The following is a 23054-nucleotide window of genomic DNA, read 5'->3' on the forward strand; positions in this document are numbered from 1 at the left end:
CCACTGCAGGACGAAGGCCTCTGTCCTGCGCCAACCGATTCCAACTAGCGCCCGCGAGTTTCCTAATTTCATCACTCCGTCTAGTCTTCTGCTGTCCTCGACTGCGTTTCCATTCTCTTGGTACCCATTCTGTAACCCTAATGGTCCAACGGTTATTTAACCTGTGCATTACATGACCTGCCCAGCTCCATTTTTTTTCTCTTTATGTCAATTAGAATATCATCTATACCCGTTTGCTCTCTGATCCAAACAGCTCTCTTTCTGTCTGTTAATGTTATGCCTAGCAATCTTCGTTCCATTGCTGCTTGCGTGGTCCTTAACTTGTTCTCAAGCTTCTTTGTCAGTCTCCAAGTCTCTGCCCCATATGTCAACACTGGTAAAATGCACTGACTGTACACCTTCCTTTTCAATTATAATGGCAAACTTCCAGTCAAGAGCTGACAATGTCTGCCGTATGCGATCAAACACATTTTTATTCTTCTATGAACTTCCTTCTCATGATCAGGGTTCCCTGTGATTAATTGATCTAGATAAACATACTTCTTCACAGACTCTAGAGGCCAGCTCGCGATCTTGAACTCTTGTTCCCTTGCCCGGCTATTTATAGTTATCTGTCGTCTGCATATTAATCTAACCCCACTCTTACACTCTCTCTGTTAAAGTCCTCAACCATTTGTTGTAACTCATCTGCAGTGTTCCTGAATCGAACAATATCATCTGCAAACCGAAGGTTGCCAAGATATTTGCCGTCGATCCTTACTCCTAATCTTTGCCAGTTTAATAGCTTGAATACTTCTTCCAAGCACGCAGTGAATAGCACTGGAGAGATAGTGTCTCCCTGTCTGACCTCTTTCTTTATAAGTATCTTCCTGCTTTTCTTGTGTAGAATTAAGGTAGCTGTAGAACCTCTGTAGATATTTTCCAAGGTATTTATGTAAGCGTTTTGTACTCTTTGATTACGTAATGCTTCTGTGACTGCTGCTATCTCCACCGAATCACATGCCTTTTCGTAATCTGTGAAAGCCATATAGAGAGGCTTATTGTACTCTGCAGATTTCTCGATTACCTGATTGATAACATGGATGTGATCCATTGTAGAGTATTGCTTCCTCAAACCTGCCTATTCCCTTGGTTGACTGAAGTCCAGTGTTGCCCTTATTCCATAGGAGATTATTTTGGTAAATATTTTATATAATACCGGGATTAAGCTAATGGGCCTATAATTTTTCAATTCTTTAACATCTCCCTCTTTGTGGATTAGTATAATGTTCGCACTCTTCCAGTTTTCTAGGACCCTTGCAGTCGATAGACACTTCGTATAAAGAGCCACCAGTTTTCCAAGCATTATGTATCCTCCATCTTTGATTAAACTGACTGTTATTCCATCTTCTCCTGCCACTCTTCCTTGTTTCATGTCTTGCAAGGCCCTTCTGACTTCATCACTAGTTATAGGAGGAGTTTCTGTATCCTGTTCATTACTGCTTTTAATTGAGGTATCCTGACTCCTCTGGGTATTGTACAGGTCAGTATGAAATTCTTCCGCTGCTCTTACTATATCTTCAAGATTGCTGATGATATTACCCTGCTTATCTTTTAGTGCATACATCTTGGTTTGTCCTATGCCAAGTTTCTTTCTCACTGATTTCAGGCTGCGTACATTTTTTACAGCTTCTTCAGCCTTTCTCACATTATAGTATCGAATATCACTTATTTTCGCCTTGTTGATCAGTTTTGACAGTTCTGCAAATTCTATCTACCTCTTGAGTTCGACATTTTTATTCTTTGTCATTTCTTTATTAGGTCCTTTGTTACTTGAGAGAGCTTGCCTACTGGTTGCCTTGGTGCCTTGCCTCCCACTTCAATCGCTACTTCTGAAGCCAGCCTAGTTACGGTTTCATTCATTATCGCTATGTCATCTTCATCTCTCTGTTCTAAGTGTGCATATTTGTTTGCAAGCACCAGCCTAAGTTTGTGTGCGTTTACCCTTACTGCCTCTAGATTGGCCTGTTTCTTCTTGACAAATTTTGCTCTTTCTCTCTTCAAGTTGAGGTGAATCCTAGCCCTCACTAACCTATGATCACTGCACTTTACCCTACCTATCACTTCTACATCCTGCACTATGCTGGGATCAGCAGAAAGTATGAAGTCAATTTCATTTCTTGTTTCACCATTAGGGCTTTTCCAGGTCCACTTTATGTTGCTATGCTTCCTGAAAAAGGTGTCCATTATTCGAAGCTTATTTCTTTCTGCGAATTCTACCAGCATCTCTTCTCTAGCGTTCCTAGAATAGACGCCGTAGTTGCCAACTGCTTGTTCACCAGCCTGCCTTTTCACCACTTTTGCATTGAACTCGCCCATTACTACAGTATACTGAGTTTGCACTTTTCTCATCGCTAATTCAACATCTTCATAAAACTTATCTACTTCCTCATCATCGTGACTGGATGTTGGAGCATAGGCTTGTGCTACCTTTAATCTATACCTCTTATTAAGTTTGATTACAACTACAGCTACCCTCTCATTGATGCTGTAGAATTTGTCAATGTGGCCCACTATATCCTTATGGATATAGTGAATCCTACACCGTATTGCTTCTTATCAGGGAGACCTCTATAGCAGCGGAGATGGCCGCGGAGATGGCTTATGCATTCAGCAATGCATAAGCCACTTCTTCACCATTTGAAGAACTGGTGTAGAAGAACTGGCTGTTGTAAATATTTCGTTTTTAAGAAACTCTATACTGTCTACTAACCTTTAAGCCTACTCTTTTATCGCCACCCCCCCTCTACTGCTTACCACTGTGCAGGTGTCAGCAGACTGCGCTCGACAGTTACTGCGGTCAGTAGCAATTTCCTTCCCTTTCTATCTATAAGCTTGTAGGCCATTTCAAGCTTATACCTTGAAGATTATACTTTCAAGATTACACCAGTTCAAGCCTAGAGCCTTCTTTTAGTGGGCCTGCACTTTGCAGAATGCTAACAGTTCTTTAAAAAGTAAACACTAGGAAGCAAAAGAAACAAAAGTAGCTGGTGATAATCACTCAAGGTTCCTTCCACTTCAGTCTCAATCTGTCTATTACTACAAGCGTTGTGTTCCGCCGAGGTAGTGAGCACTGCAGCCTGTAGGCCATTTACCAAGACAGTTTTCAAAGCAGCGGTTCGTACTCACAGGACAGCCACTTCAAAAGTACCAGTGACGAACCCTTTACGACGTCTATAGCCACCATTAACAGCACTAACCATTTTACATACAGAAAGGTTCAACAAAAGCCATTGTTGAAGGTATCAGCGGGAAGAAGGCCACCACATGCAACAAAACAACAATGGTGCCAGGCACAACTTGTCCCGACAAGAGGTGGGAAGGGAGCACTTTGCTCAAATACAGCAGACCACCTGTCGCAGCGTCACAACAAGGACAGACTGGAGCATGCTGCGACGGCAAAGAGCAGATCTTTTTTTCCCTTTTTCCAAACATGACTGAGTGGCATTGCCTGGTGGGAGAATCAGAACTACATGCAAGATGGCCGACGTGATATGTTCACCTTAACATGATAGGATCAATCCAACATAGAGCAACATGTTTCATTTCCCAGAATTATGATGACCTTCTTCAAGTAACTCATATAAAGAGCTTTCACTTCAGCTACTAAGTAATCGTCGCAACATAACCCTTTTGTCATTATTTCATAAGTACATCCACCACACTAAAAAATGCTCCCCATGTCTAGAAACTTCATCGCACACGTCACACAGATTACACAATCATCTTAGATTCACGTGCTTCTACGGTAAACTGAAGCATTCAACTCATCTGCAATTCCACATGTCATTTGTCTCTGGAACAGCCTTCCAAATAACGCAGTTGTAGAAACTGACTGCAAAAAATTCGGGCACTAGCTGAACTTGCGTATCCCTTGTTATTCATCTCACTGTTTGGTTTTATTTTCCTATTTTTCCCTTACAGTGCAGTACATTTGTTTACAAACTTATCGAGCTGTTTTCATAGTTCTAATGCACAGCTGCATATCGTTAATGTTTCTGTCATTTTTAAGCTGTGTACCTGGCTGGTGTTTTTTTGGCCTTGATATTGTCACGAGTTTGCCGCTTTTTATGTATGTACTTGGTTCTATAACCCCCTTACTCAATGCCCCATGTACAAGCCTTGTAAGGTATTTTACAGATAAATAAATAAATTAATAATGCTTGATCAAAATCCTTTGACCAATCTACTTGCATCTTGAAATATGATGCAGAGGGCCAGCTTGTGAACATTACAGAAACAACTTACAGTGTAAGCCAAGCACCAAGTAAGTGCCGCCTTCCAGTTGCAGCATAGCACCATTCCAATCCCATGGTATGAAAAGAATAACACCAAAACATGCACATTTTTGTGCCACATGACAGCAACAGCACAGTATTACCTAATGCCAACAAGATCAGAAGGTTAGCAAGTGGAATCAACGTAAATTTAAGGGAACTTGAGAATTAAACCTGCAGTTCAGTATACAAAAGAATGTTAACCTGAAACCTGCACTCTTCATTGCTGCAGTGGCTGAACAACTGCAGTGTAACCAAGATGCACCAACTTTTAGCAACTCACCTGCACATTGAATGTGTTCACTGTGTCATCGAGCAAGTGCACCTGGACAGCCAGGGTGCGGCCTGCCCCCACCGCTGGCCGGAGCTCCTCCTCCTTGGGGGGGCTGCTGGGAGACCCCCCCTCGGAATGACGCCCCGCCATGGGCTGCCACTGTCACCTGGCCACCATCTGCTCAGCGCACCTCCTGCACATAGCAGCCCCAGCTTAAACAGATAGACTGATGAGCTAGTATGCTAGTCTGATGCTAGACTGATGGGCTAGTGATGAGAATGGTACTGCATTGTGCTACAAGACGAAACCCCAGCTGGCACAGCTCACATCTTGTGCATGTTGCAGACAAAACTTGGGGTTCGCTTAAGCTTGAGGATGTGGTTCAAGGACCCATAACCATTCATGAGGATACATGAAGATAGCATGGCACACAAGGAAGAAGAAAAAACTGGCACCACAGGCACTTACTCGCAACTGAAATTTCACCGACTATGCCTCTGACTGACAAAATTTCCATCCTATAAGATGCACGATTCACTGAAGACTCTATCCTTTGCCATCTATGGGGTGTCAAGAAAGTTCAAGCACTGAATGGTGATCCAACTTACTACACCCTGCAAGGATAATGCAACAACGGCTGGCCAAAATGGATGCTGCTTCCAGTTTTGCTTAGATTCATTAGTCACAATAAGACTCCCTCACATTTTGCAACGGTCTTCTCTAAGGCCAACATCTCATTTTTCCAGACTACTTGAGAAACGAACTACTTTAACAACTCCATGGCTAACATCAGGGCTGACAGAGCTTTGGCACGCCAAAGTGTATGGTGGCCTGGTTTCAGTCAACAGCTGTCAAATTTTAGTGACAATTGTCAGCAATGCTTGCAACATGTCATAATGCATGCACTTGACGATGGTGACAATGCATGGACCTGGTTGTCAGCTGCTATGACGCAAGTCCTAGCACATCGCCTCCAAGATTTTTCAGTGTACCGTGGGAAGGCATGGGTCACGGTTATCTTCGGAGGCCATGCCAAGGAGCTGTGCAAGTCATGTGTCACTTTCAGCAAGCGGTAATGGCAGCGTTTTTTTGTTTCAAAACAAAAAATGTCTACTTTTACAGGCCTTTCGCGAAGCACCCACTCATATTCCTAACATGAAATTCTTCACAGAGGCTGCTCTATAGCTACAAGATCTGACACCATGCATTTTACGCGACCCAAAATTTTGCTGTTAATGCTAAATCAATCTTTATCTCGCATATCAAAGGTGTCCCACCAGTTATGGTGTCGCCCATGCTAGTGCTAGGTGTAGTTCGCAAGTTTACCTCTGTACAGTGGTGCAACATTTGACATTTCAGTGCACTCTATGTCCTGATGGCTGCAGTTAGATAAATTAGGGCTTGAAAAAGGTTGCTGCTGTTAAATATAAACAATAAGTGCGAGCATCTGGGTTCAATATAAGCACAACTGTAGGATATTTGTTTGCTAATACACACTGTGACCAACATCACCGATATCTGCCATCACAGATATCTGCCTCTCGCAAATTCAGGGGGAGTACATTGATGTGAAGAACTTTCATCTCCTCCAATATGCCTCAAATCTTTGTGAGCAGAAATAGCTTCTCTGAAGCACATTCCTACCAGTGAGTCAATGTGGCTGTGCAAACAGTTCTGGACTAACTGCCTTTGGGTTGGTTTCTTGCAGTATATTGTCTAGCTGCTGCTTCTGAAGCAATCAGCAATGAACTGCTCCTTATTCTCTGTGGATGGGCATACAACCACCACTGCTTTGTTGAGGCTGGATCTCCACTGCTGTGGTACACATCAGGAGAGTCACAAGATGATGTGACCACTAATGTTACCAATGCCAAAAAATTTTGCCTAGAACAAAACCATTTGGATTGGCCAACCACACAACATGGTTGCTGATTTGAAAATTGGTTGAACTGCTTCCTAGTCATGAGAACACTCACGCTATTGTTGCCATCTACTGGTCTTCCCTCTACATTTCAGCATGTGGCTTGCATTGTACACTGTAAGGTTCAAACATTCACATTCTTAGTATAACAGAAATTACTTTCACAGGGCCATACATGCCAGCAGCCAAAAATTTTGCATGGTGCGGTGGAGTGAGAATTTGTGACCATCAGGCAACTGAGCTGCAATTAAAACTGCAAGAGCACTCAGAGTTGGTACGAGTGAGACTGGAGATCTAAAATGCTGAAGCTGCAACTAAATGTTGGAGCTAAGGGAACTACAAGAGCTTCACACAAAACACCGTCATGGTTGCAAAAGCCAGTCAATTTTGTCACGGTGATTTAAACATACTGAAAGGCAATCACTCATGTCTATCCGAGCCTTGCTGCAAGCGTGGAACAAACACCACCAATGAATGCTGCCCATACCCCTCTTCCAAGTGATGCTGATTCCCAAAGATTCTATAAAAATTATTCAGGAAGAGGTGTGACACCAACAGATATGCAAGTTTTAAGTGTACTGTGCACACTCTGGAAGTGCAAGAGTTTGGAAAATTTGACTTTGACATGGCTCTAACTTAAAAAATAGCTGCAGATGAGTAAATGAAGCTAGGTAGAAATTAATACTTCACAAAATGGTACAATAAACTTTACTGTGGACACTACTCGCATCAAAAGGGCAAATAAACAACAATAAAACACAACTGAAACAACAATTTAAAACCAACACAGAGATCACCTTTTGAATTAAGCGACCCATTGGTGAAAGCGTGACCATTTGCTATAACTACATTATAATAATACTAATAATAATACAACTAGCATTTTTCCTTTTTACCTTGAAAAAAAAAAAGTGAGAACACAACAAGGAAGCAGACACAGATTCAGTGCTACATCGCATCTGCTTCCTTGTCCAGCTTTCATGCTGCTTGTTCATGATGATTTAACTAGGTTTATCTTTGTATCCTACTGCCCTTCACTGTAGACTAAACCAGTGTTATGCAGCCAGTCGTATCTTCAAAATGTCACGGCTCACTGGGCATTGTACTAAGACGACCTTTGCTCCCCAACATTTCTACAGTGGCTGAAACACTGCCACAAAACCATTCCCTCAAATTAATTGAAAATCGTCCTACGCCATCAGCTGTGTCAGTTTCTAGTTATTGCGAGTTAGCATCTCAAGGACTACTACGCTGCACCCGCTTTGCACCAGAGCACTTATTGCCTCACAATTCCTTACAACTTCCAAGTGGGAGAAGTATTGCTATATGCATGGGAATGCTAGGAAATGGGGGATTGAGATTAAGAGAGCCAGGATTGAAGGGCAAACAGTGTTTCGTACGTCACAATGGCTAACTCACTTTTAAAACAGCATGTAAAATGCTGTTTAAGAGCACAGCTCTTAGGCGTCTGTTCCTGCAGCGAGCGTCAGCGTCACCATAACCAAGTGAATGAACGCAGCGAAAGATGAAAGCGAACGCAGAGCACAGCAGGGGATGAAAGACACAAGGAGTAAAGCAGAGAAGGAGGGTATTGCGAAAGGGTGAAAAGAAAAGTTTAGTGTGGCAACGATGGCTGTGAGATGGTCCCAGAGTAGTGCGCATTATCTAGGAGGTCTGTTGGCGGCAGCTGCTCTGAATTGCGCCCACGCATCACCCATGCGCTGGTTCTTGCTAAGTCCAGATTAGCGAGGCAGTCACACCACACTTCGCTCCATCTGCCACGTGCTGCATGAGGCAGACTGTCCACACCAGGCAATATATCACGAAATGAAAACTCATAGAGCTGCACTCAAATTTCGCATTAAGGAGTATTGTAATCATCGGTGAACTTTATTATTTAATATGATGAAAAAATTTGGAGGACACTTAAGCTTCGGCTTTAAGAGTGGAACGCAACAGCACTTAAAGATCCATGACTGCTTCTCACACTTCCCAGCAATTGCAGCTTATGTAACCATAACGTTTTCCTGGAAGTGCTGGCAGCGAATGCTATGCACGAAAGCGAGCTTTCTGGTTACCTCAAACGGCAGCTGGAAAAGGGGTTTGTGTTTGAGTTTCCATGTCATAGAATTATGTTTTCTCATATATTCAAATTACAATCAGACGCTATCATGTCTGAAGGTTATGTGCAAGTCATACTATACAAATTTTTTTGACACGTTTTACTTTAAGAAAATCAATTAGGTTCAGTAATGCCCATGCGCCACAAACAGGGCCTGTGTGGATCGGGATGCATGGTTCGAGATGGGTTTACTTATACGGACATCGCCGCTGGCGCCGACGCTGCATTTTCTGCGATACAGGGCCCTTAACGCTGTCGCATTAATAGGTTTTTTTTATTTAAAACATAGGGTTCACAAAGTTGGAGGAAAGACTAGAAGGTCAGCGCTCAATGTGTGTCAGCTTGTCATATTTCATTTGTTTGTTCACTTACTCATTGTAATATATGTAAGAAAACCATAATTAATATGCATTACGAGAGGCCCAAGACTTCTTGCGATTTCATTCTGAGGAAGTCTTATTTGGGTGGCTTTATATATGACCATGTTCTAGGCCAAGCCATATATAAACAAACCAAACCATCCAAATCCTAGTACTTCATGGAGACACAGCACTTGCACAGAAAACTTACACATATGATGGTACTAGGCAGGGAGCAAGATGATGCTGCTGTTTCGCATGACCCCTGCTTGCACTTTCAAAATGCATTGGCCAGCATGGAAAGCTACAAAACTAAACTGCTTCTGGTAAAATTGAGCTGTTTAGCTATTATTACACAATAATCTGTGATGAAGCATTGGCTTGACTGCTGCCTCTATGACCAACGCCCATTTCTCGAAAGTACTGCGACGTCAAAACTGTATCATCAAGACCTGCGACAAGCATAGTTGATACGCTAATTTCACGTATCGCAAATGCAACTAAACTTGTAACTCTGTTTAAAAAATAAACTTGGTTAAAGAACCAAGCCATCAATAGATCGTACTTTTTTTAACTTTTCTTTTATACGACAATCTTTCTTTCAAGGTAACTTTGACATCAGTACGCACAGCTGTTAAAATTGCACATAAAGCAAATCATTACCAGAAAAATAGAGCACCGTAAAAATTTTTGATTTGCGATTTGTGTGTTAGATCATTATTACTGTGGCATTTTTGCACTTGGAGCACTACGATGACAGCCCGTCTTGAAGCCCCGACTGACAAATGTAGCCGGGGTTGAGGGAGGGACAAACGCACATCCGGCACTAAGTGCTTGCCTGACTGACTGCCTGGTGCGAGACAAAAAGGGTGTCGCTAAGGTTCCGAGCAGCCGGATCTGGCAATTAAGCCAAGCATTTCGTTGCGCTCGAACAGTATATAAAAAAAAAGAAGAAGATAAAGCGATAAGCTACATCGACCCGGTAGCGCAGCCGCAAATTCACTTACGACATGAGCAGTTCTATATAGCTTAAATATAAGGAAACCACAAACACTCCAAAGGAACTAAAGTCCAACGAAATAAAATTCCGGGCTTTGACCACTCAGTAGACAACGCCTTATTTTGCTTGCACGGGTGGCAGAGGAAAAAAAGAAACTCATCTGGGAACTTAAAAGGCAGCGCAAGTAGGTTAGTACCGCTGTACTAGCTCCTTACCGATGTTTTATCATTCATCTTGCACGAAGATCGTACCGCATTCATCACACAAAATAACCACAAGAGTGAAAGAACGTAATACAGCGTACTGCCGATTATATGCAACGCTCGCACACACAACTGCAAAACATCTGCTAAAAAGGAAACTGGAATAAAAAAAAGTTGCTTAAGCAGAAGGCCGCTGATTCGCCATTTAATAATGGTTAGTGTAGTAATAAACTTGGGAATGCTCAGGCATACCGTGATTATTCACTTGACTATGTTTATAAACGTTTGGAGTTATTTCATTTAAACTGTATATTATATTATGGATTTGAAATATTATAGAAACGATGTGCGTAGGCTGGCTGTGAGTTATGTAAAGATGTAATCGCGTTTTGTTTAAATGTTCTTCATGACGTTTTCCGATAGCGCATCGGTCAAGGCAAAACACACATATTTTTGTTAGTTTTGTTGTGGCACGACCGGACTGGAGCACGCGTGTCGTGCTGTTGTATGTAGTTGTATGTAAATTGTTATGAATTCCGAGAAGTGCTGGGTAATGTGAATCTCGCATGGTAGAACAATGTTTCCAAGTTTCCTGTATGTACGAATGATGACACCGAGGTGGAGCACGGAGCAGCAGTAGCGCCACGCAAAATTTCTTCTAGCCATAACAACAAAATGTGATGTCACCGCACTAAACCATAGCTAGCCGTGCCGAGCAGCATCCAGTAGCCAACGTCAAATCAGCTGTGGTGTGCCCGCTATCTGTGCGCACCCGTCGCCTAAGCTTGTCTTCTATAAAAAAATGACAACATGGAGCAGGTAAAAGCCAAGAAGAAATCTCGAAAGAAGCAACCTCTCCTGCCTGCTGAAACTTCCACAGGATCAGCTTCTGTGACAACAAATGTTAAAGCAACTGATGCCGTAAACAAACCATTGTGTGACGGTAAGGCTGTTGACGCATCCTCTCAGAACACTGGTGATAACTGCGACGCAACTTTCGCAGCACGTGATGATGAGCGTCCATCTGCGCACCCGGACAACGCCGAGTTGCCTTTATATGCTGAAGCCGACCATGAGCGACAGAACGAAGCTGGCCACTTGAGAACTAGTACGGGGCGTGTAACGGAAGCGATATCGGAAGTTTCGTCTGAGGAACCGACTGCCTATGATGACACTGACTTACTACGACAGAGCGCCGGCGCTGCGGCTCATTGCGAACGACAGAGCGATGGGGAGCTTAGTACTGCGCAGTTGGCGATGGCACAGACTACGACAGTGTCACCTGAGGTACCAACAGGAGAGCTTGGCACTGCGCAGCTGGCGGTGGCACCGATCACGACAGTTCCACCCGCGGTGCCAACCGAAGAGCTTAGTACTGCGCAGCTGGCGATGGCACCGATCTCGACAGTTGAACCTGAGGTGCCAACTGCCCCTGATGAAAGTTTCGATAGCCATTACGCATTTCCCAGCTCCCCTGGCGCGAAGAGCGTAGTGCGCTTCCATATTTCGGGCATCGAAGAAAGTGCTGCTGTCACGTCCCGTAGTGATGAGTCGCTTGGAAGAAACAAAAGCGTTGGCAGGCTGTACCCTGAGCTTTCAGAGGTGCCCGACAATCGAACGTCTATGCGTCCATTTACGGAGGAGCAAATAATGGCTTTGTACGAAAATGCCTGGCTAAAAGAAAGAACAACCATAGTGTCGGAATTTGTTAGCCTTAATCAAGAGAAGAGGCTGAACCATCATGAACTGTACAAGCTGTTGGAAAGCTACTGGCGGTCCAGGGAACTCCTAGTTGCGACAGTGTGCACCGTGCGGGAACTGGTAGAACACATTGGGAAGCATGAGACATGCGTGTGGGACATTGTGCCAGATGTTGTCACTGGAAAAGGGAGGTGTGCAGATAACAAGCGAGTTACTGGAGAGCATTACTTTCAGCGTGCCTTGTATAATGATGATGTGGCATCACTCATGGCGTCATCGTCTCAGAAGCTGCTCAAGTTACTCAGGGAGAAGCACATCTTGTACATGCACAATGCTAGCACTCTGCGGGTCCAAATCGATTACTACTTTCAACTGATCCTAGACATTGCTACATTTCGGGACATACCAAAGAACATGCCTATTAGCACTGGGACACAGCCACAGCTAACAGAAGATGTTGCTGAGCTGAGAACATGCATTAGTGTGCTCTTTGTGTTTTTGAGAAAGGCAGTTCAAGATGAAGTGTTTGTGAATGATGTGCAGTCGTGGCTGCGTATGCTGGCTAGCCTCTTGTTACGTGTGGCCTCATTAGCAGACCACTTCTTCTTGCTGAGTCATGTGTTGCGTTGTCCTCCAGGAATACACAAGTGGGCCATCAGCTTGGTCCAAGTGCCCAGTCCTTTGCCATGGCCTGAGCACACTGACTGGCACCAAGCTACCCTGGGCTGTCCACAGCTAGACTATGCCCTGGCAGCTCTGGCCACAGTTATGTCACCAATAGAACAACGTGAAGAGTACTTGCAACCCCTGCAGAGTGCCTTGGAGGCTGCAGCCGGACAAGATCCCTGGGTAGTGCTGGACTCCGATGGTGAAGAGGATGAGCCACCTTCGGTGGTTCATTGGAGGGAAAATGATGTGGTGGCTCTGGTAAATCAGGTGCCCTTTGCTGCTATCTTCCAACACCTCCTCTTTGTAGTACCTGAAGACTATGATGTGACTAGAAGTTCAGAACGAAGTATTCTTAAGCTGATTGCAGTGGCATCACAGTTGGTCTCGATCTTCCATACTGGCCTAAAGACATACAACCACTCAAAATACAGGCAGTTAACAAAAAGAATCAGTCGCTTGATTCGTCACACAGTTCAGTATGTGTCCGACCACTGGAGGAGCTTCCGGCTCATGCAAACACAAAGTGCAAGTGACTCGGCTCTTCTGATGCGGCTTCAAGTTGAGTATGATCAGTTCTTTCTGCGTGCAGTAAACTGCATATTCTACTCGCAGAGCACAGGTGCATGGCAGTTTATGGCTGTTCTTCCATATACTTCAGTGTCCACTGTTATGCTCTGGCAGTTGCTGTGGCTCCTGCACAACAGTTACCAAGAGGAGGTGCAGCAAACACTTTTAGCTCCAAGTGAAATCTGTGAAAAGCTGCAAGACAAAGGTCATAAACTCTGCTTTGAAGAAAAACTGTGCAATATGCTTCAATCAGAAGTGTTTTTCTTGATGACTTCATTTGCTAACATGGCTGCATCAAGAGAGGAGGAAGGGCGTGCCTTCACACACATTGTTGCCATAGAAATCTTTCAGATTACTTACCTGAACCGGAATATAAGACAGCAATTTGCTAAAGAGGGACGAGACCTACTGTCGTCGCTTGCACAGAAACAACCATGTGTTGTGTCAGTGCTACTGGATGCAATTGATGACCACATGATGGCACTGGGCATAATGGCATGCTACTTAATGCAAGCCATGCCACTACACTTATGGCTTCCTGACAAACAAGACCTGGATGTAATTGCCCATTTTCTCCTCTATTACCCGCTTGACTCACCGCAGAGTCAGCTGGCTCGGCTGTTGATTGAGAACCTCAATTATGGCTTTGGTGAACAGGGCCAACTTTTTCTTGATCAAAGCCTGCACCAACAACTTGCATTGCTGTTGCTCGAAGCCTACGAAAAGATTTGTGTTCCATTTGAAGCAGCAGGGTATGTTTACAAACAGGTCCGCTACTTGTCCTACTTGGCCACAGGTACTTGCGATTCTTCTACACCTATGGGATTTGTCTCCTGGACCTGGACAATTTTGTTTCGACTAAAGCTGCATGCTTTCGACAGTAACCATCAAGGCCAACTGCATCTTATTTTGGATGAAAATCCTCCCCAAGACATTGCACCTGACTTAGAACAGTGTGAGTGGCTACACCCAATTTTTCGGGCCAGCAAGGACCTCTGCCCTCCGGCCATCTTCTTGTCCATTTCTGTGGGAAGTGTCGGCCACTATAGGGAGCAAGTGCTTACTACTGGCCTTAAGCTCCTGTCAACACTCACACTTGGTGAGCAATTTGCAGCAGCAGTTAAGTGTATCTGCCACATTCTGCCACTCTTCTACTTGCGTCAGGAGATGCTCACAACCAGCCAGCAGTTTTTAGAAGATTTACAGCGCTTAGTGTTGGCTGACAACACATACCTGGCAGCAGCTAAAAGCCTTGTGGGATCAGAGCAGCCAGGTTGTGTGCTGAAGCAGCTTGCTGCTACAATGACCAGCCACGTCTGCCAAGCAAAACACTGGGGCTTTCTGTCACTGCCCATCAAACTTTGGATATTGCTGCTCTTTCACCTTCCAGACATCCCCATGCACAGGGCAATGTACAAAACCAAGGGCAGGGAAAATGTCATGTACCTTCTGGATGTTCTGGTGCAGCTGGCTTATTTTGAGGCAGACTGTCTCGAGAGTGTCATAGCACAGTTTACAGAACTGCTTGCCAACCTTACTGTGCCAGCAGCATCGCAATCTATGGTGAGGACAGTGTTCTCCTATGTGCTAGGCAGCCAGATTGCCTCTTGGCCAGCCATAGTGCCTCTACACTCTGTACCACAATTTCCTTGGTTTGCCTTGGCAGGAATGCTTGCAGAAGCCCAGCTGCCTGAAGTAGCCTCTGCTTGGAAAGCTTTTCTCTCCAACATGGCACAGTCGCCACAGGCCTCAGTTGACATTGTTGTCAGAAAAACAATGCAAGCACCCGTCGATGTTCTCTTGCTGTACCGGTGGGCACATCAGGCCTTGCAGACCAAAGGAGACCACCAAGCTCTTCCTCTGATATGGCAACAGTTTTTCTTTCTCTACCTGCAGAGGTGCCCCAATGGCAACAGTGTGGGCCCACGTTTTTTTGAGAGTGCTAAGTACTTTCCTTTGCTGAAAAAGATCAAGCGGCGATTAAATGAGTTAGCAGACCATTGCTTCCAACAGTGTGCAATAGAAGAAGGACCATCAAAGAACCTCTGTGAGTTGCTGCTCAAGATGTATCGTACGTTTGGCTTGTGGCTGGAAGAGCCTCGTCTTCAAACCACCAGCATTGATTTTAGTGCCTTGCCCTCTCAATATTGCCCTGAAGCACTGTGTTCTATCATTCAAGGAGACAACCAGCCTTGGCATCAGCTTGTCTCCATGGAGAAAGGGCGACATGAGCTCCAGAGCCTACATCTGGCAGAGGAACCACATATCAGCCGCCCTTGCAGAAACAGGCAGCCCTGTGAGGACGCTCCTGAAGAGCGCATCATCTCTCGGCTCAAGACATATGAAGGGCCAATGCCAGCACCTGCTGTACCAACATTGCGACCCATTATTCCTGCTGTGCCTTGCCTTGCACCACAAGTGCAGGAGCTGGTGTCCACTCAGCTGAGAGTGCTACTAGGCCACGCGAGCACAGTCACTGACCAGCTAGACAAGCTAACCAAGCTGGATCGTGTCTGCCGAGAGGAGCTGCTGCCTGCCCTCTATGACAATGTCTCTGCATTTGTGCACCTGGCTGTGCCTTGTGACTATCACGAAGAATGCAAAGGCCCCCTTCACCTGAGATTGCAGTACTATGAAGCTCGTCAGGCTACGGGAATTCTGCACAATATTGAGCAGAACAGAAGTGAGTGGATCGCCACCCTGACAGAGCTTCAGCGTCCCCCACCACATGCCAGCTGCTGTGCACACGTGCAGCTAGAAGCTTGCCTTACTCAGTTGGTTCAACGGCACCGGCAAACCTCTTCAGCCAACAAAGAAGACCTAGAGGCACTTGGCAGTCAGTTGTTTTTTGATTTGGTCGGGTCACTGCACAAGGAGATGGTAGAACATGCACCCACAAGACAGTTCATAACATTGTGCCTGGACATGGTAGGAGAAGAGTTTGTGTCCAACCGGGCTAACCAATGTCTGCCTGTGCTACTAGCAATCCTTAATGACCCAAGCATCGTTGGTCATGTAGCACCTTTCTTCAGTCCAACAGCAGCAAATGAAGACCAGTATGCCCTTATGTACCAGTCTGTGAGTTCGTGCATTGCCCCAAGGCTGTATAATGCCATCTTTGTGCTGTTGTCCAAGTTTGAATTGCCATGTTGGCTGACTAGCTGTCAACCCAATAGAGCTGTACGGGAGCAGTTGCTGGAGTCTGTGGAGGTGGCTCTATGCAAATGTGGCATTAATCCACCACAAGCTTTGTTGCCACTGGTTGAAGTGTTCCATGTGCATTTACATAACTTGCTACGGTTTCACTTCCCTGAGCACTATTCAGTGGTTCTTGCTATGCTTCTCAAAGGCACAGTATCCTGCTCCATTCCTGTGGCTACCTGGGGTGTCTTTCTGCAGGCACTTGGCTACTGCATGCCTGATGAAGTAGCAATGGCATATGATGAGGAGTATGCAAAGCATCAGTGCTTCTTGTCTTTGGCTGAAACAACTGACACTATAAATGCCACAGTTAAATGTTTTGCTGCACTTAGAAAATCTGATGCATCCACAGTTAAAAATGGCTTGTACAGTCGAGTAAAACCTTTCCTGCCTGTGTTGCCTCGCTTCTTCGCTGTCACTGCACACTGCTATATTTGGGAAAATCTTAAAGCTCCAGATGACAACTTGCAAGAGGCTGCAAAGACTGTGCTGCTGCTCTATGGGCCCTGGCTGGAATTAAGTGAGGGCAAGAGCATGTGTGCACCATGGCTACCGGGAGATACTGAAGAGGCTGCCATTATGGCTAACTCTCTGGCTGCTGCACTGTCCTTCTTCCACCGTTGCTGTCACAACACGTGGAATGTCAATGTCCTGTCACTTGTCTGGCAGCATTATTTTGTCAAATATGTATGGACCAACCCTCCAGAATATGTCATTGTTGCATTCCAAACTGCACTTACTGCACTGCCATGGTCACAGTTTTCTCCCTGCGTGGATGACATGAGGCTAGCTTGCAAGCTCTTGGAAGGAAAGTACTCCAGCCACTTAGACTTTTTGGCCAAAGTTTTTGTGGAAGTGCCCTGGAAAGAGCGCCTTCATCATGCACAGCAGCTAATGCCTGAATGTGTAGTGGAGTATTACTCATGTTTTGCTGAACTTGTAGCCACTCTTGCTTGGCGTGAAGATATGACCACATTCATAGCTAGCACACTTGGCTCCCTGTACGAGCTTGAATGGGGTATTCTGCCTGTAGAACTGGTTCACCGCATCCAGAAGATATTTGCCTGCAACTGTGATGTGCATCAACTTCTCAAACAGAGTAGCTGCACTAGCAGGACAATGCTGGAGTTTGTGACGGTCGTGTCATGCATGGTACCTGGCAGCAGCAGCAGGGACCCAAGCAAGCAACTTGCATTTGTGAGCTTACTTGTGGAACTTTATGGGCCTGCTTTGCCAGTAGCTGATGTCCAAGATGTGGCACTGCTGCTGCCACAGCTGCTGGATCAGTGTCAGTCAGTGCAAAGCTCCGTGGCAATTCTGGGTCGGGCCCTCTCTCTTCTGGACAGTGCTAGCAAGGGCAGCACTCAAGAACAAGCATTGCGTGGAGGCTTGCTACCCTGGCTTGACACACGCTCAGGACATCCAGTTCTGTTGGCCATACTAGCAGCAGCCTGCACCAACCTTGCCTCGGTGCATCACCTTGTGTTTGTGACTGAGGCTTGTCTTTCAGCATTCTTTGAGGGAAATGCTGCCGCTGATGGTGGCTGGAGGCAGGCAGCAGGTGCCTTCCGGGTGCCAGAGTTGACCGTGGCTGTCTTCAGGGAAGAGTGTGCTTGCCAGGCTGCACACCTGACCCAGTTGTGCTATGTGCTGTACTGTTTGCCGCAGTGCCGCTGCCCCGAGGATGAGCGCATTCTGTTGGACCAGCTTGCTGATTGGGTGTCTCAAGGCCGGGCAGGTGGAGAGTCTGAACCCAAGCTGCTGCTGTTGTGGGCAAAGCTTCTGGCCTTGAGCTTTCGCCAGCTCGACTTTGGCAGCAGTCCGCAAGCAGTAGATAATCTCCTGGCAAATGTCTGCTCAACACTGAGCGTTTTAGGTGAAGATCGTGACACAGGTGGCCTTCTTGGAGCTCTGGGTATGGGTCGTCGGTCAACAGTGTCCATGCGGTTCAGATTCTGCTGCCGTGCTGTGGCTGCCTTTGTGGCCGCACGACTGGTGGATAACACTGTTCTTGCAAGTCAGACCCTCTCACGACTTCAAATTCTACAGACTACCAAAGCCTATATGCCACTGCAGCAGGAGATCCAAGAAGCGCTGAACCTTGTCCAAGACTCCAGCCTCACATTGAGGGACAGTCTGCACCTTATTCAGACCCTTGTGAACTTTTTTTACTGTGAAAAGGCCTACCTGCGAATCCTATTTTTTGGCATCATATAATTGTGTGTGCTGGACTTTTTAAAAAATTGTGCTTTACGATTGCAAGAGGTGTAAATTGTGGTGCTTTATTGTGCAGTACAATGCAAGAAGTTAAATGTTAATGGCTATCAATGTTTTGAGCACTCATCTCTTACAAGGACACTACAGCCATTACTGTTCTTTATCAATGCAGCAACAGGATGTGACCTAACCTCTTTTCATGGTGCAGTAAAAGTTGATGCAAGAAATCAGACCAGACACAGTGACACCACAGCCTGTGACAAAAGGTACAACAGCTTGCCTTCTTTCCAAGCTATGTCATGCATTCAAGACACTAGCATTCTTTCTCTTGTTTCAGAAAAAGTGTGCTCAGACTTGCATTTGCATTTGGCAGTTGTTTCTTTGTGTCATAGATGGGCATATATCTTTGTATAAATTAATGCCTTTGAATGGCGGTTCAGTCCATGCTCTCACACATGGTGTATGCATTCAAGACACTACCAGTGTTTCTGTTGGTTCAGAAAGAGTGAGCTCAGACTTGCATATGTGTTTCGCAACTGTTTCCTTTGTGTCATAGATGGGCAAATATCTTTGTGTAAATTAATACCATTGAATGGCTGTTCAGCCCATCCTTCTATATGTGCTGCTTGCACTGTAAGTGAAATTAAAAGCAGTAGCATTGCACATATGTTTTACTTATTTACGACATACAGTAAGCTCTAAAGATATGCAAAGCAAGTGGGGGCAATAATGATATAACTGACTCAGCACAAAACAATGTTGCAATCAAAACATAAAAAAAGTGCAACTGAAAATTAATCAGATGACGAATTGTTAGAAAAACAGGAACATAAACAGTATATATAGGCAAGGACAAAAGACAATGGCCAATTATACTTAAAGGTAGTGCTCAGAATAGCGATAAGAAAAAAATCCAAAAGTTCAAGAGACTATTTTTTCTTTCCCCAGCACTGCATAATGATAACAGTAGTTTGTTGTAGTTTGAGGGAAGAATGAACATGCACAAGAGAATATGTTGACAATTGAAAGTAATCTTGTGACAGTCATCTAAGGGCCATGGCTCTATCATTGGCAATCTGTTGGCATAGAGCAAAAAAATTTCAGCCCTTCTGCTTATACAGTGAACTTTCACTTGAGTGAACTTCAAGGGATCTAAGGAAATAGTTCACTGGAAGTTCACTAAACTGAATATTTACTAGAATCTGGAACAGCATAGGACATAGCAGACATAGAGTCAAAAGTGTGAAATGGAATTTATGGAGTTATGTAAATCAATATATACAAAGTGTGTAACAGTTACGTTTCTGTTTACCAGTTTGAAAAAAATATATAATTTTCATTTGCACTGGTGTTCTAAAGCACAAGAAGTAACAAAGCTGTCCATAGAGTCTGCTTTTGTGCACTTCCTCTGGCACAGCTTGTTGCTGAGACATAGAAGTCTTGCAACTTTCCAAGGCACCTTACAGCCTCAGCTAGAGTTACAGGATTTGAATCTACCTCTGTGATTGCATATTTCTCGTTGCACTCATCTCTTTGGGACGAATAGTGGAAACAATTTCCAGATCTGATAGTCTAGCACAGGTAACAAGCTCACTGTCACACTGTACATAGTCTTCCAATGAAGTGTTAAATGTCAACATCCAGCTGGTGACAGACCTCTGTCCACATCCCAGGGTCAATTGCCTTGCTCACTTTCACCGCGCAGGGGGGAAAGGCAGGATTTATACCAACAGTTTCTAATTGTTGCCTATGGTACTGTTACACCAATGGAGGGACGATTTGGGGGTGGCGAGCATCGGCTATGCCAGCACTGCAGAGCACAAAACTTCATTGAATTGATTTCAAAGATGAGCCTCTGTCCACTGTTCAAGTTCATTCAAATGAGATATTCGCTGTTCAGGAATTCATTTAACTGAAAGATGTTTGCATAGAATGCGTAGGAAAAGCACTGAGAATTTTCTAAAGGTTCGTTATTCTGAAATATTCGTTAACCCAACGTTCGTACAACTGAGTTTACTGTATACTGTTTAAATTCTGGAAGCCTAGCTTGCATAATACCGGGTGTCCACATTTTATTTTGCAAAGTTCTTGACATTTAGATAAGGAACTGGCCAGATGCTGTGGCGCTCATTTATTTTTCCTACGAATATTCTATATCCTACCAGTGTCGACACGACATCAGTACTGGCTACGAGAAAGTTAAGCGACCTTCAAAATGCCAAGAGAGACTATTTGAGCCTTTTCTCAGTTTAAAGCCCAAACTTTGGAATGCTCATGTTGCCATAAGTAGCGTTGCAAGGCATCATCGCAAATCTGAATCGTGTTGCTACAATTTTACTTCCTTTGTTAGCTAGGCTGTGTTCTGGCACTGCTGTCAACTGTGATGCCTCTGTATATATGTGCTCCCTGGCACTACTGTGGAAAGCGGCGCAAGATGCCTCAATTAAGGCACTCTGGTAAATATGCGCTGAGGATAATTCAAGAGTGTTCCGTGATGCACTCCACCTGTGATACCATCACGAGCAGCCAGCAATGGCCCGTGCCACTGCTCGTGCATTCGACGTCGTAGTCACTCCAAGAGTGTGCATTACGCAAATTTACCAGGGCGTTTCTGTGAAATTTGGCTTCATCTGTGCACATGATGTTGCATAAAAAATCCAGTGACTCATCGGCTTTTGTGAGGACCCATTCGAGAAATCTAGACGATTCCACAGGTCCGTACCTTCCATGAATTGGTGCTGGTTAAGGTAGTACGGATGAAAGGCCGTCATTTAGAATTCTCCAAACTGATGAGTTGAAAATTCTTACCTGGGCAGCCATGTCCCACACGCTAGCATGAGGGTTTGTAGCCATAAATGCTAGAATATCCGTGCGTAGGCTAAGACTCAAAGATGGAGTCCTACACTTCTGTTTCTTGAAGCTGCCGGTTTGTCTCGGGTTTCCATATTTTCTGATGATAGTCGATGTGTTTGGTCTACCGCCACACTTCCATGACTGATGTATATTTGCGGCCTTCCTCTTGTTGTCATTTGCAGCTACCAAGGCCAGGATTATTTTTACCTTGTGCTCATTTAGAGAAAGACATGGCGATTGTGACGAAACAAAATGCACATTTAAACACTTGAACTGACATTGTCAATTAGCTTTTGTGGTGATAGGTCCTGTAGCAAAAAAAAAAAAGGAACATCCGTGTACTTTATCTACGCTAAGACAACAGCTATCACAGCTTGTTTCCAACTAACACCAAACATGACGTGTTACTTCGGCCGAGGTGCGGCAGATAAGGCACTGGCTCGATCCCGCCCGATGTTTTACAGTGAAGCTATATATGGCTAGCCAATTCGTCCGTCCATCCGTCTGTCGCCTGTATGCCGAAAATCTCTCCGGTGCAACCCCATGCGAATGCACGAAAAAAGAGCGAAAGAGAGGCATGTGATCGGCTGCACCAGTAGTGATGTTGTTTCTATCCGTCACAGCCGAGCGGGTGCGCAGCAGTTTCTCTCCGGCTCTGAAATGGGTAGGCCACATGTCATACGTACTCCTGAGGAACAGGCAGCTTTCAATCAGCAACACCGTGAGCAGAACCGTGAATGAGCTCGTCTATTCCGACCCGATGCTGCAGCCTGGGCACAAGCAGCAACTGCATACTGAGGATCCGGCAGCCTAACAAGCCGTCGTTTAATGAACCGTCGGGATTAACCCAGTGATCAACACCAGGGCCGCGCGTTTAAGCTTCGCTGGTTAACTATCTGTACAAAGTGCTTGGGTGGTGATTTTTTCTTTATTTTTTACATTTCGTTCTGGCTAACTCAGAAGGAGCCTGTTCGAGGGCGCTGCTTTATGATGCGGGTAGGAGCGCAGTCACGTGGTATTCGTCATATTTTGCAGGGTTTATTTATCAGTCAAAAGAAGAGTTGTACGCAATTAGTACATCGCTGAAAATACTGCATTTAGATGTCCCTTGGCGTGCCTACAAATGGCTCATTGACACTCTCATAATTATGATAGTCTGTCTCGATCTAGATAATTAATTACAATTACCTAATTAAATCTCAGCAACAAAAAAATTACTGACAACTACTCCACTGTACTGGACACAATATGCACCAGGCTTTCTTCAAGTAACGCATTACTTTTCTTTTTTTTTTTTAAATCTTGGTGCATGATGGTTAAGTGGGACACCCTGTATATATTTACGACCTCTGCATGCAAGTGACGGTGTTTCCATCCCTAATGTTGTAAATTATTACAAGTGTTTTTAATGAGTTGTTAGCGTTGCTTACTGGAAAGAGAAGCAATACTGAGACATATCATTCACATGCATTTCACACGCCATTGATAAAAGACTCTTCCGAAGGAGGGGCACTGAAGTCTACAGGTGTTTTTCAGAGTCATAATAGCACGCAATGCACTTTGAAGCAAGGTAAACATACAGCAACATATTCATTCTCTATGCATAAGCTATCCATACCTTTAGAAATAATTGTTAATTGGCTACCTCCTT

General features: G+C 44.7%; 2 protein-coding genes across 4 annotated transcripts in view; one reads left to right on the forward strand and one right to left on the reverse strand.

Moving 5' to 3' along the window:
• Positions 1-10379, reverse strand: part of Cdep (Chondrocyte-derived ezrin-like domain containing protein) — a 231451-nt gene extending 221072 nt beyond the window's left edge. Inside the window, exons 1-2 of one of the 3 annotated variants that reach the window (XM_075679830.1) lie at positions 10208-10378; positions 4600-4783 (exon numbers count right to left, since the gene is read on the reverse strand). In XM_075679830.1, coding sequence (XP_075535945.1) covers positions 4600-4740 — 141 coding nt within the window. In that variant the 5' untranslated portion in view covers positions 4741-4783; positions 10208-10378. Of the gene's footprint in view, positions 1-4599; positions 4784-10207 lie in introns of all 3 variants that reach the window. The other 2 variants (XM_075679829.1, XM_075679831.1) reach the window with 2 other exon arrangements.
• Positions 10380-10904: 525 nt separating this feature from the next.
• On the forward strand, positions 10905-19213 carry LOC142571466 (ectopic P granules protein 5 homolog). Its single transcript, XM_075679832.1, has one exon. The coding sequence runs from the start codon at positions 11006-11008 to the stop codon at positions 18548-18550; it is 7545 nt and encodes a 2514-aa protein (XP_075535947.1). The 5' UTR covers positions 10905-11005; the 3' UTR covers positions 18551-19213.
• The last annotated feature ends 3841 nt before the right edge of the window (positions 19214-23054 follow it).

Source organism: Dermacentor variabilis, chromosome 2 (assembly GCF_050947875.1).
Source record: "Dermacentor variabilis isolate Ectoservices chromosome 2, ASM5094787v1, whole genome shotgun sequence".
Lineage (NCBI taxonomy): Eukaryota > Metazoa > Arthropoda > Arachnida > Ixodida > Ixodidae > Dermacentor > Dermacentor variabilis.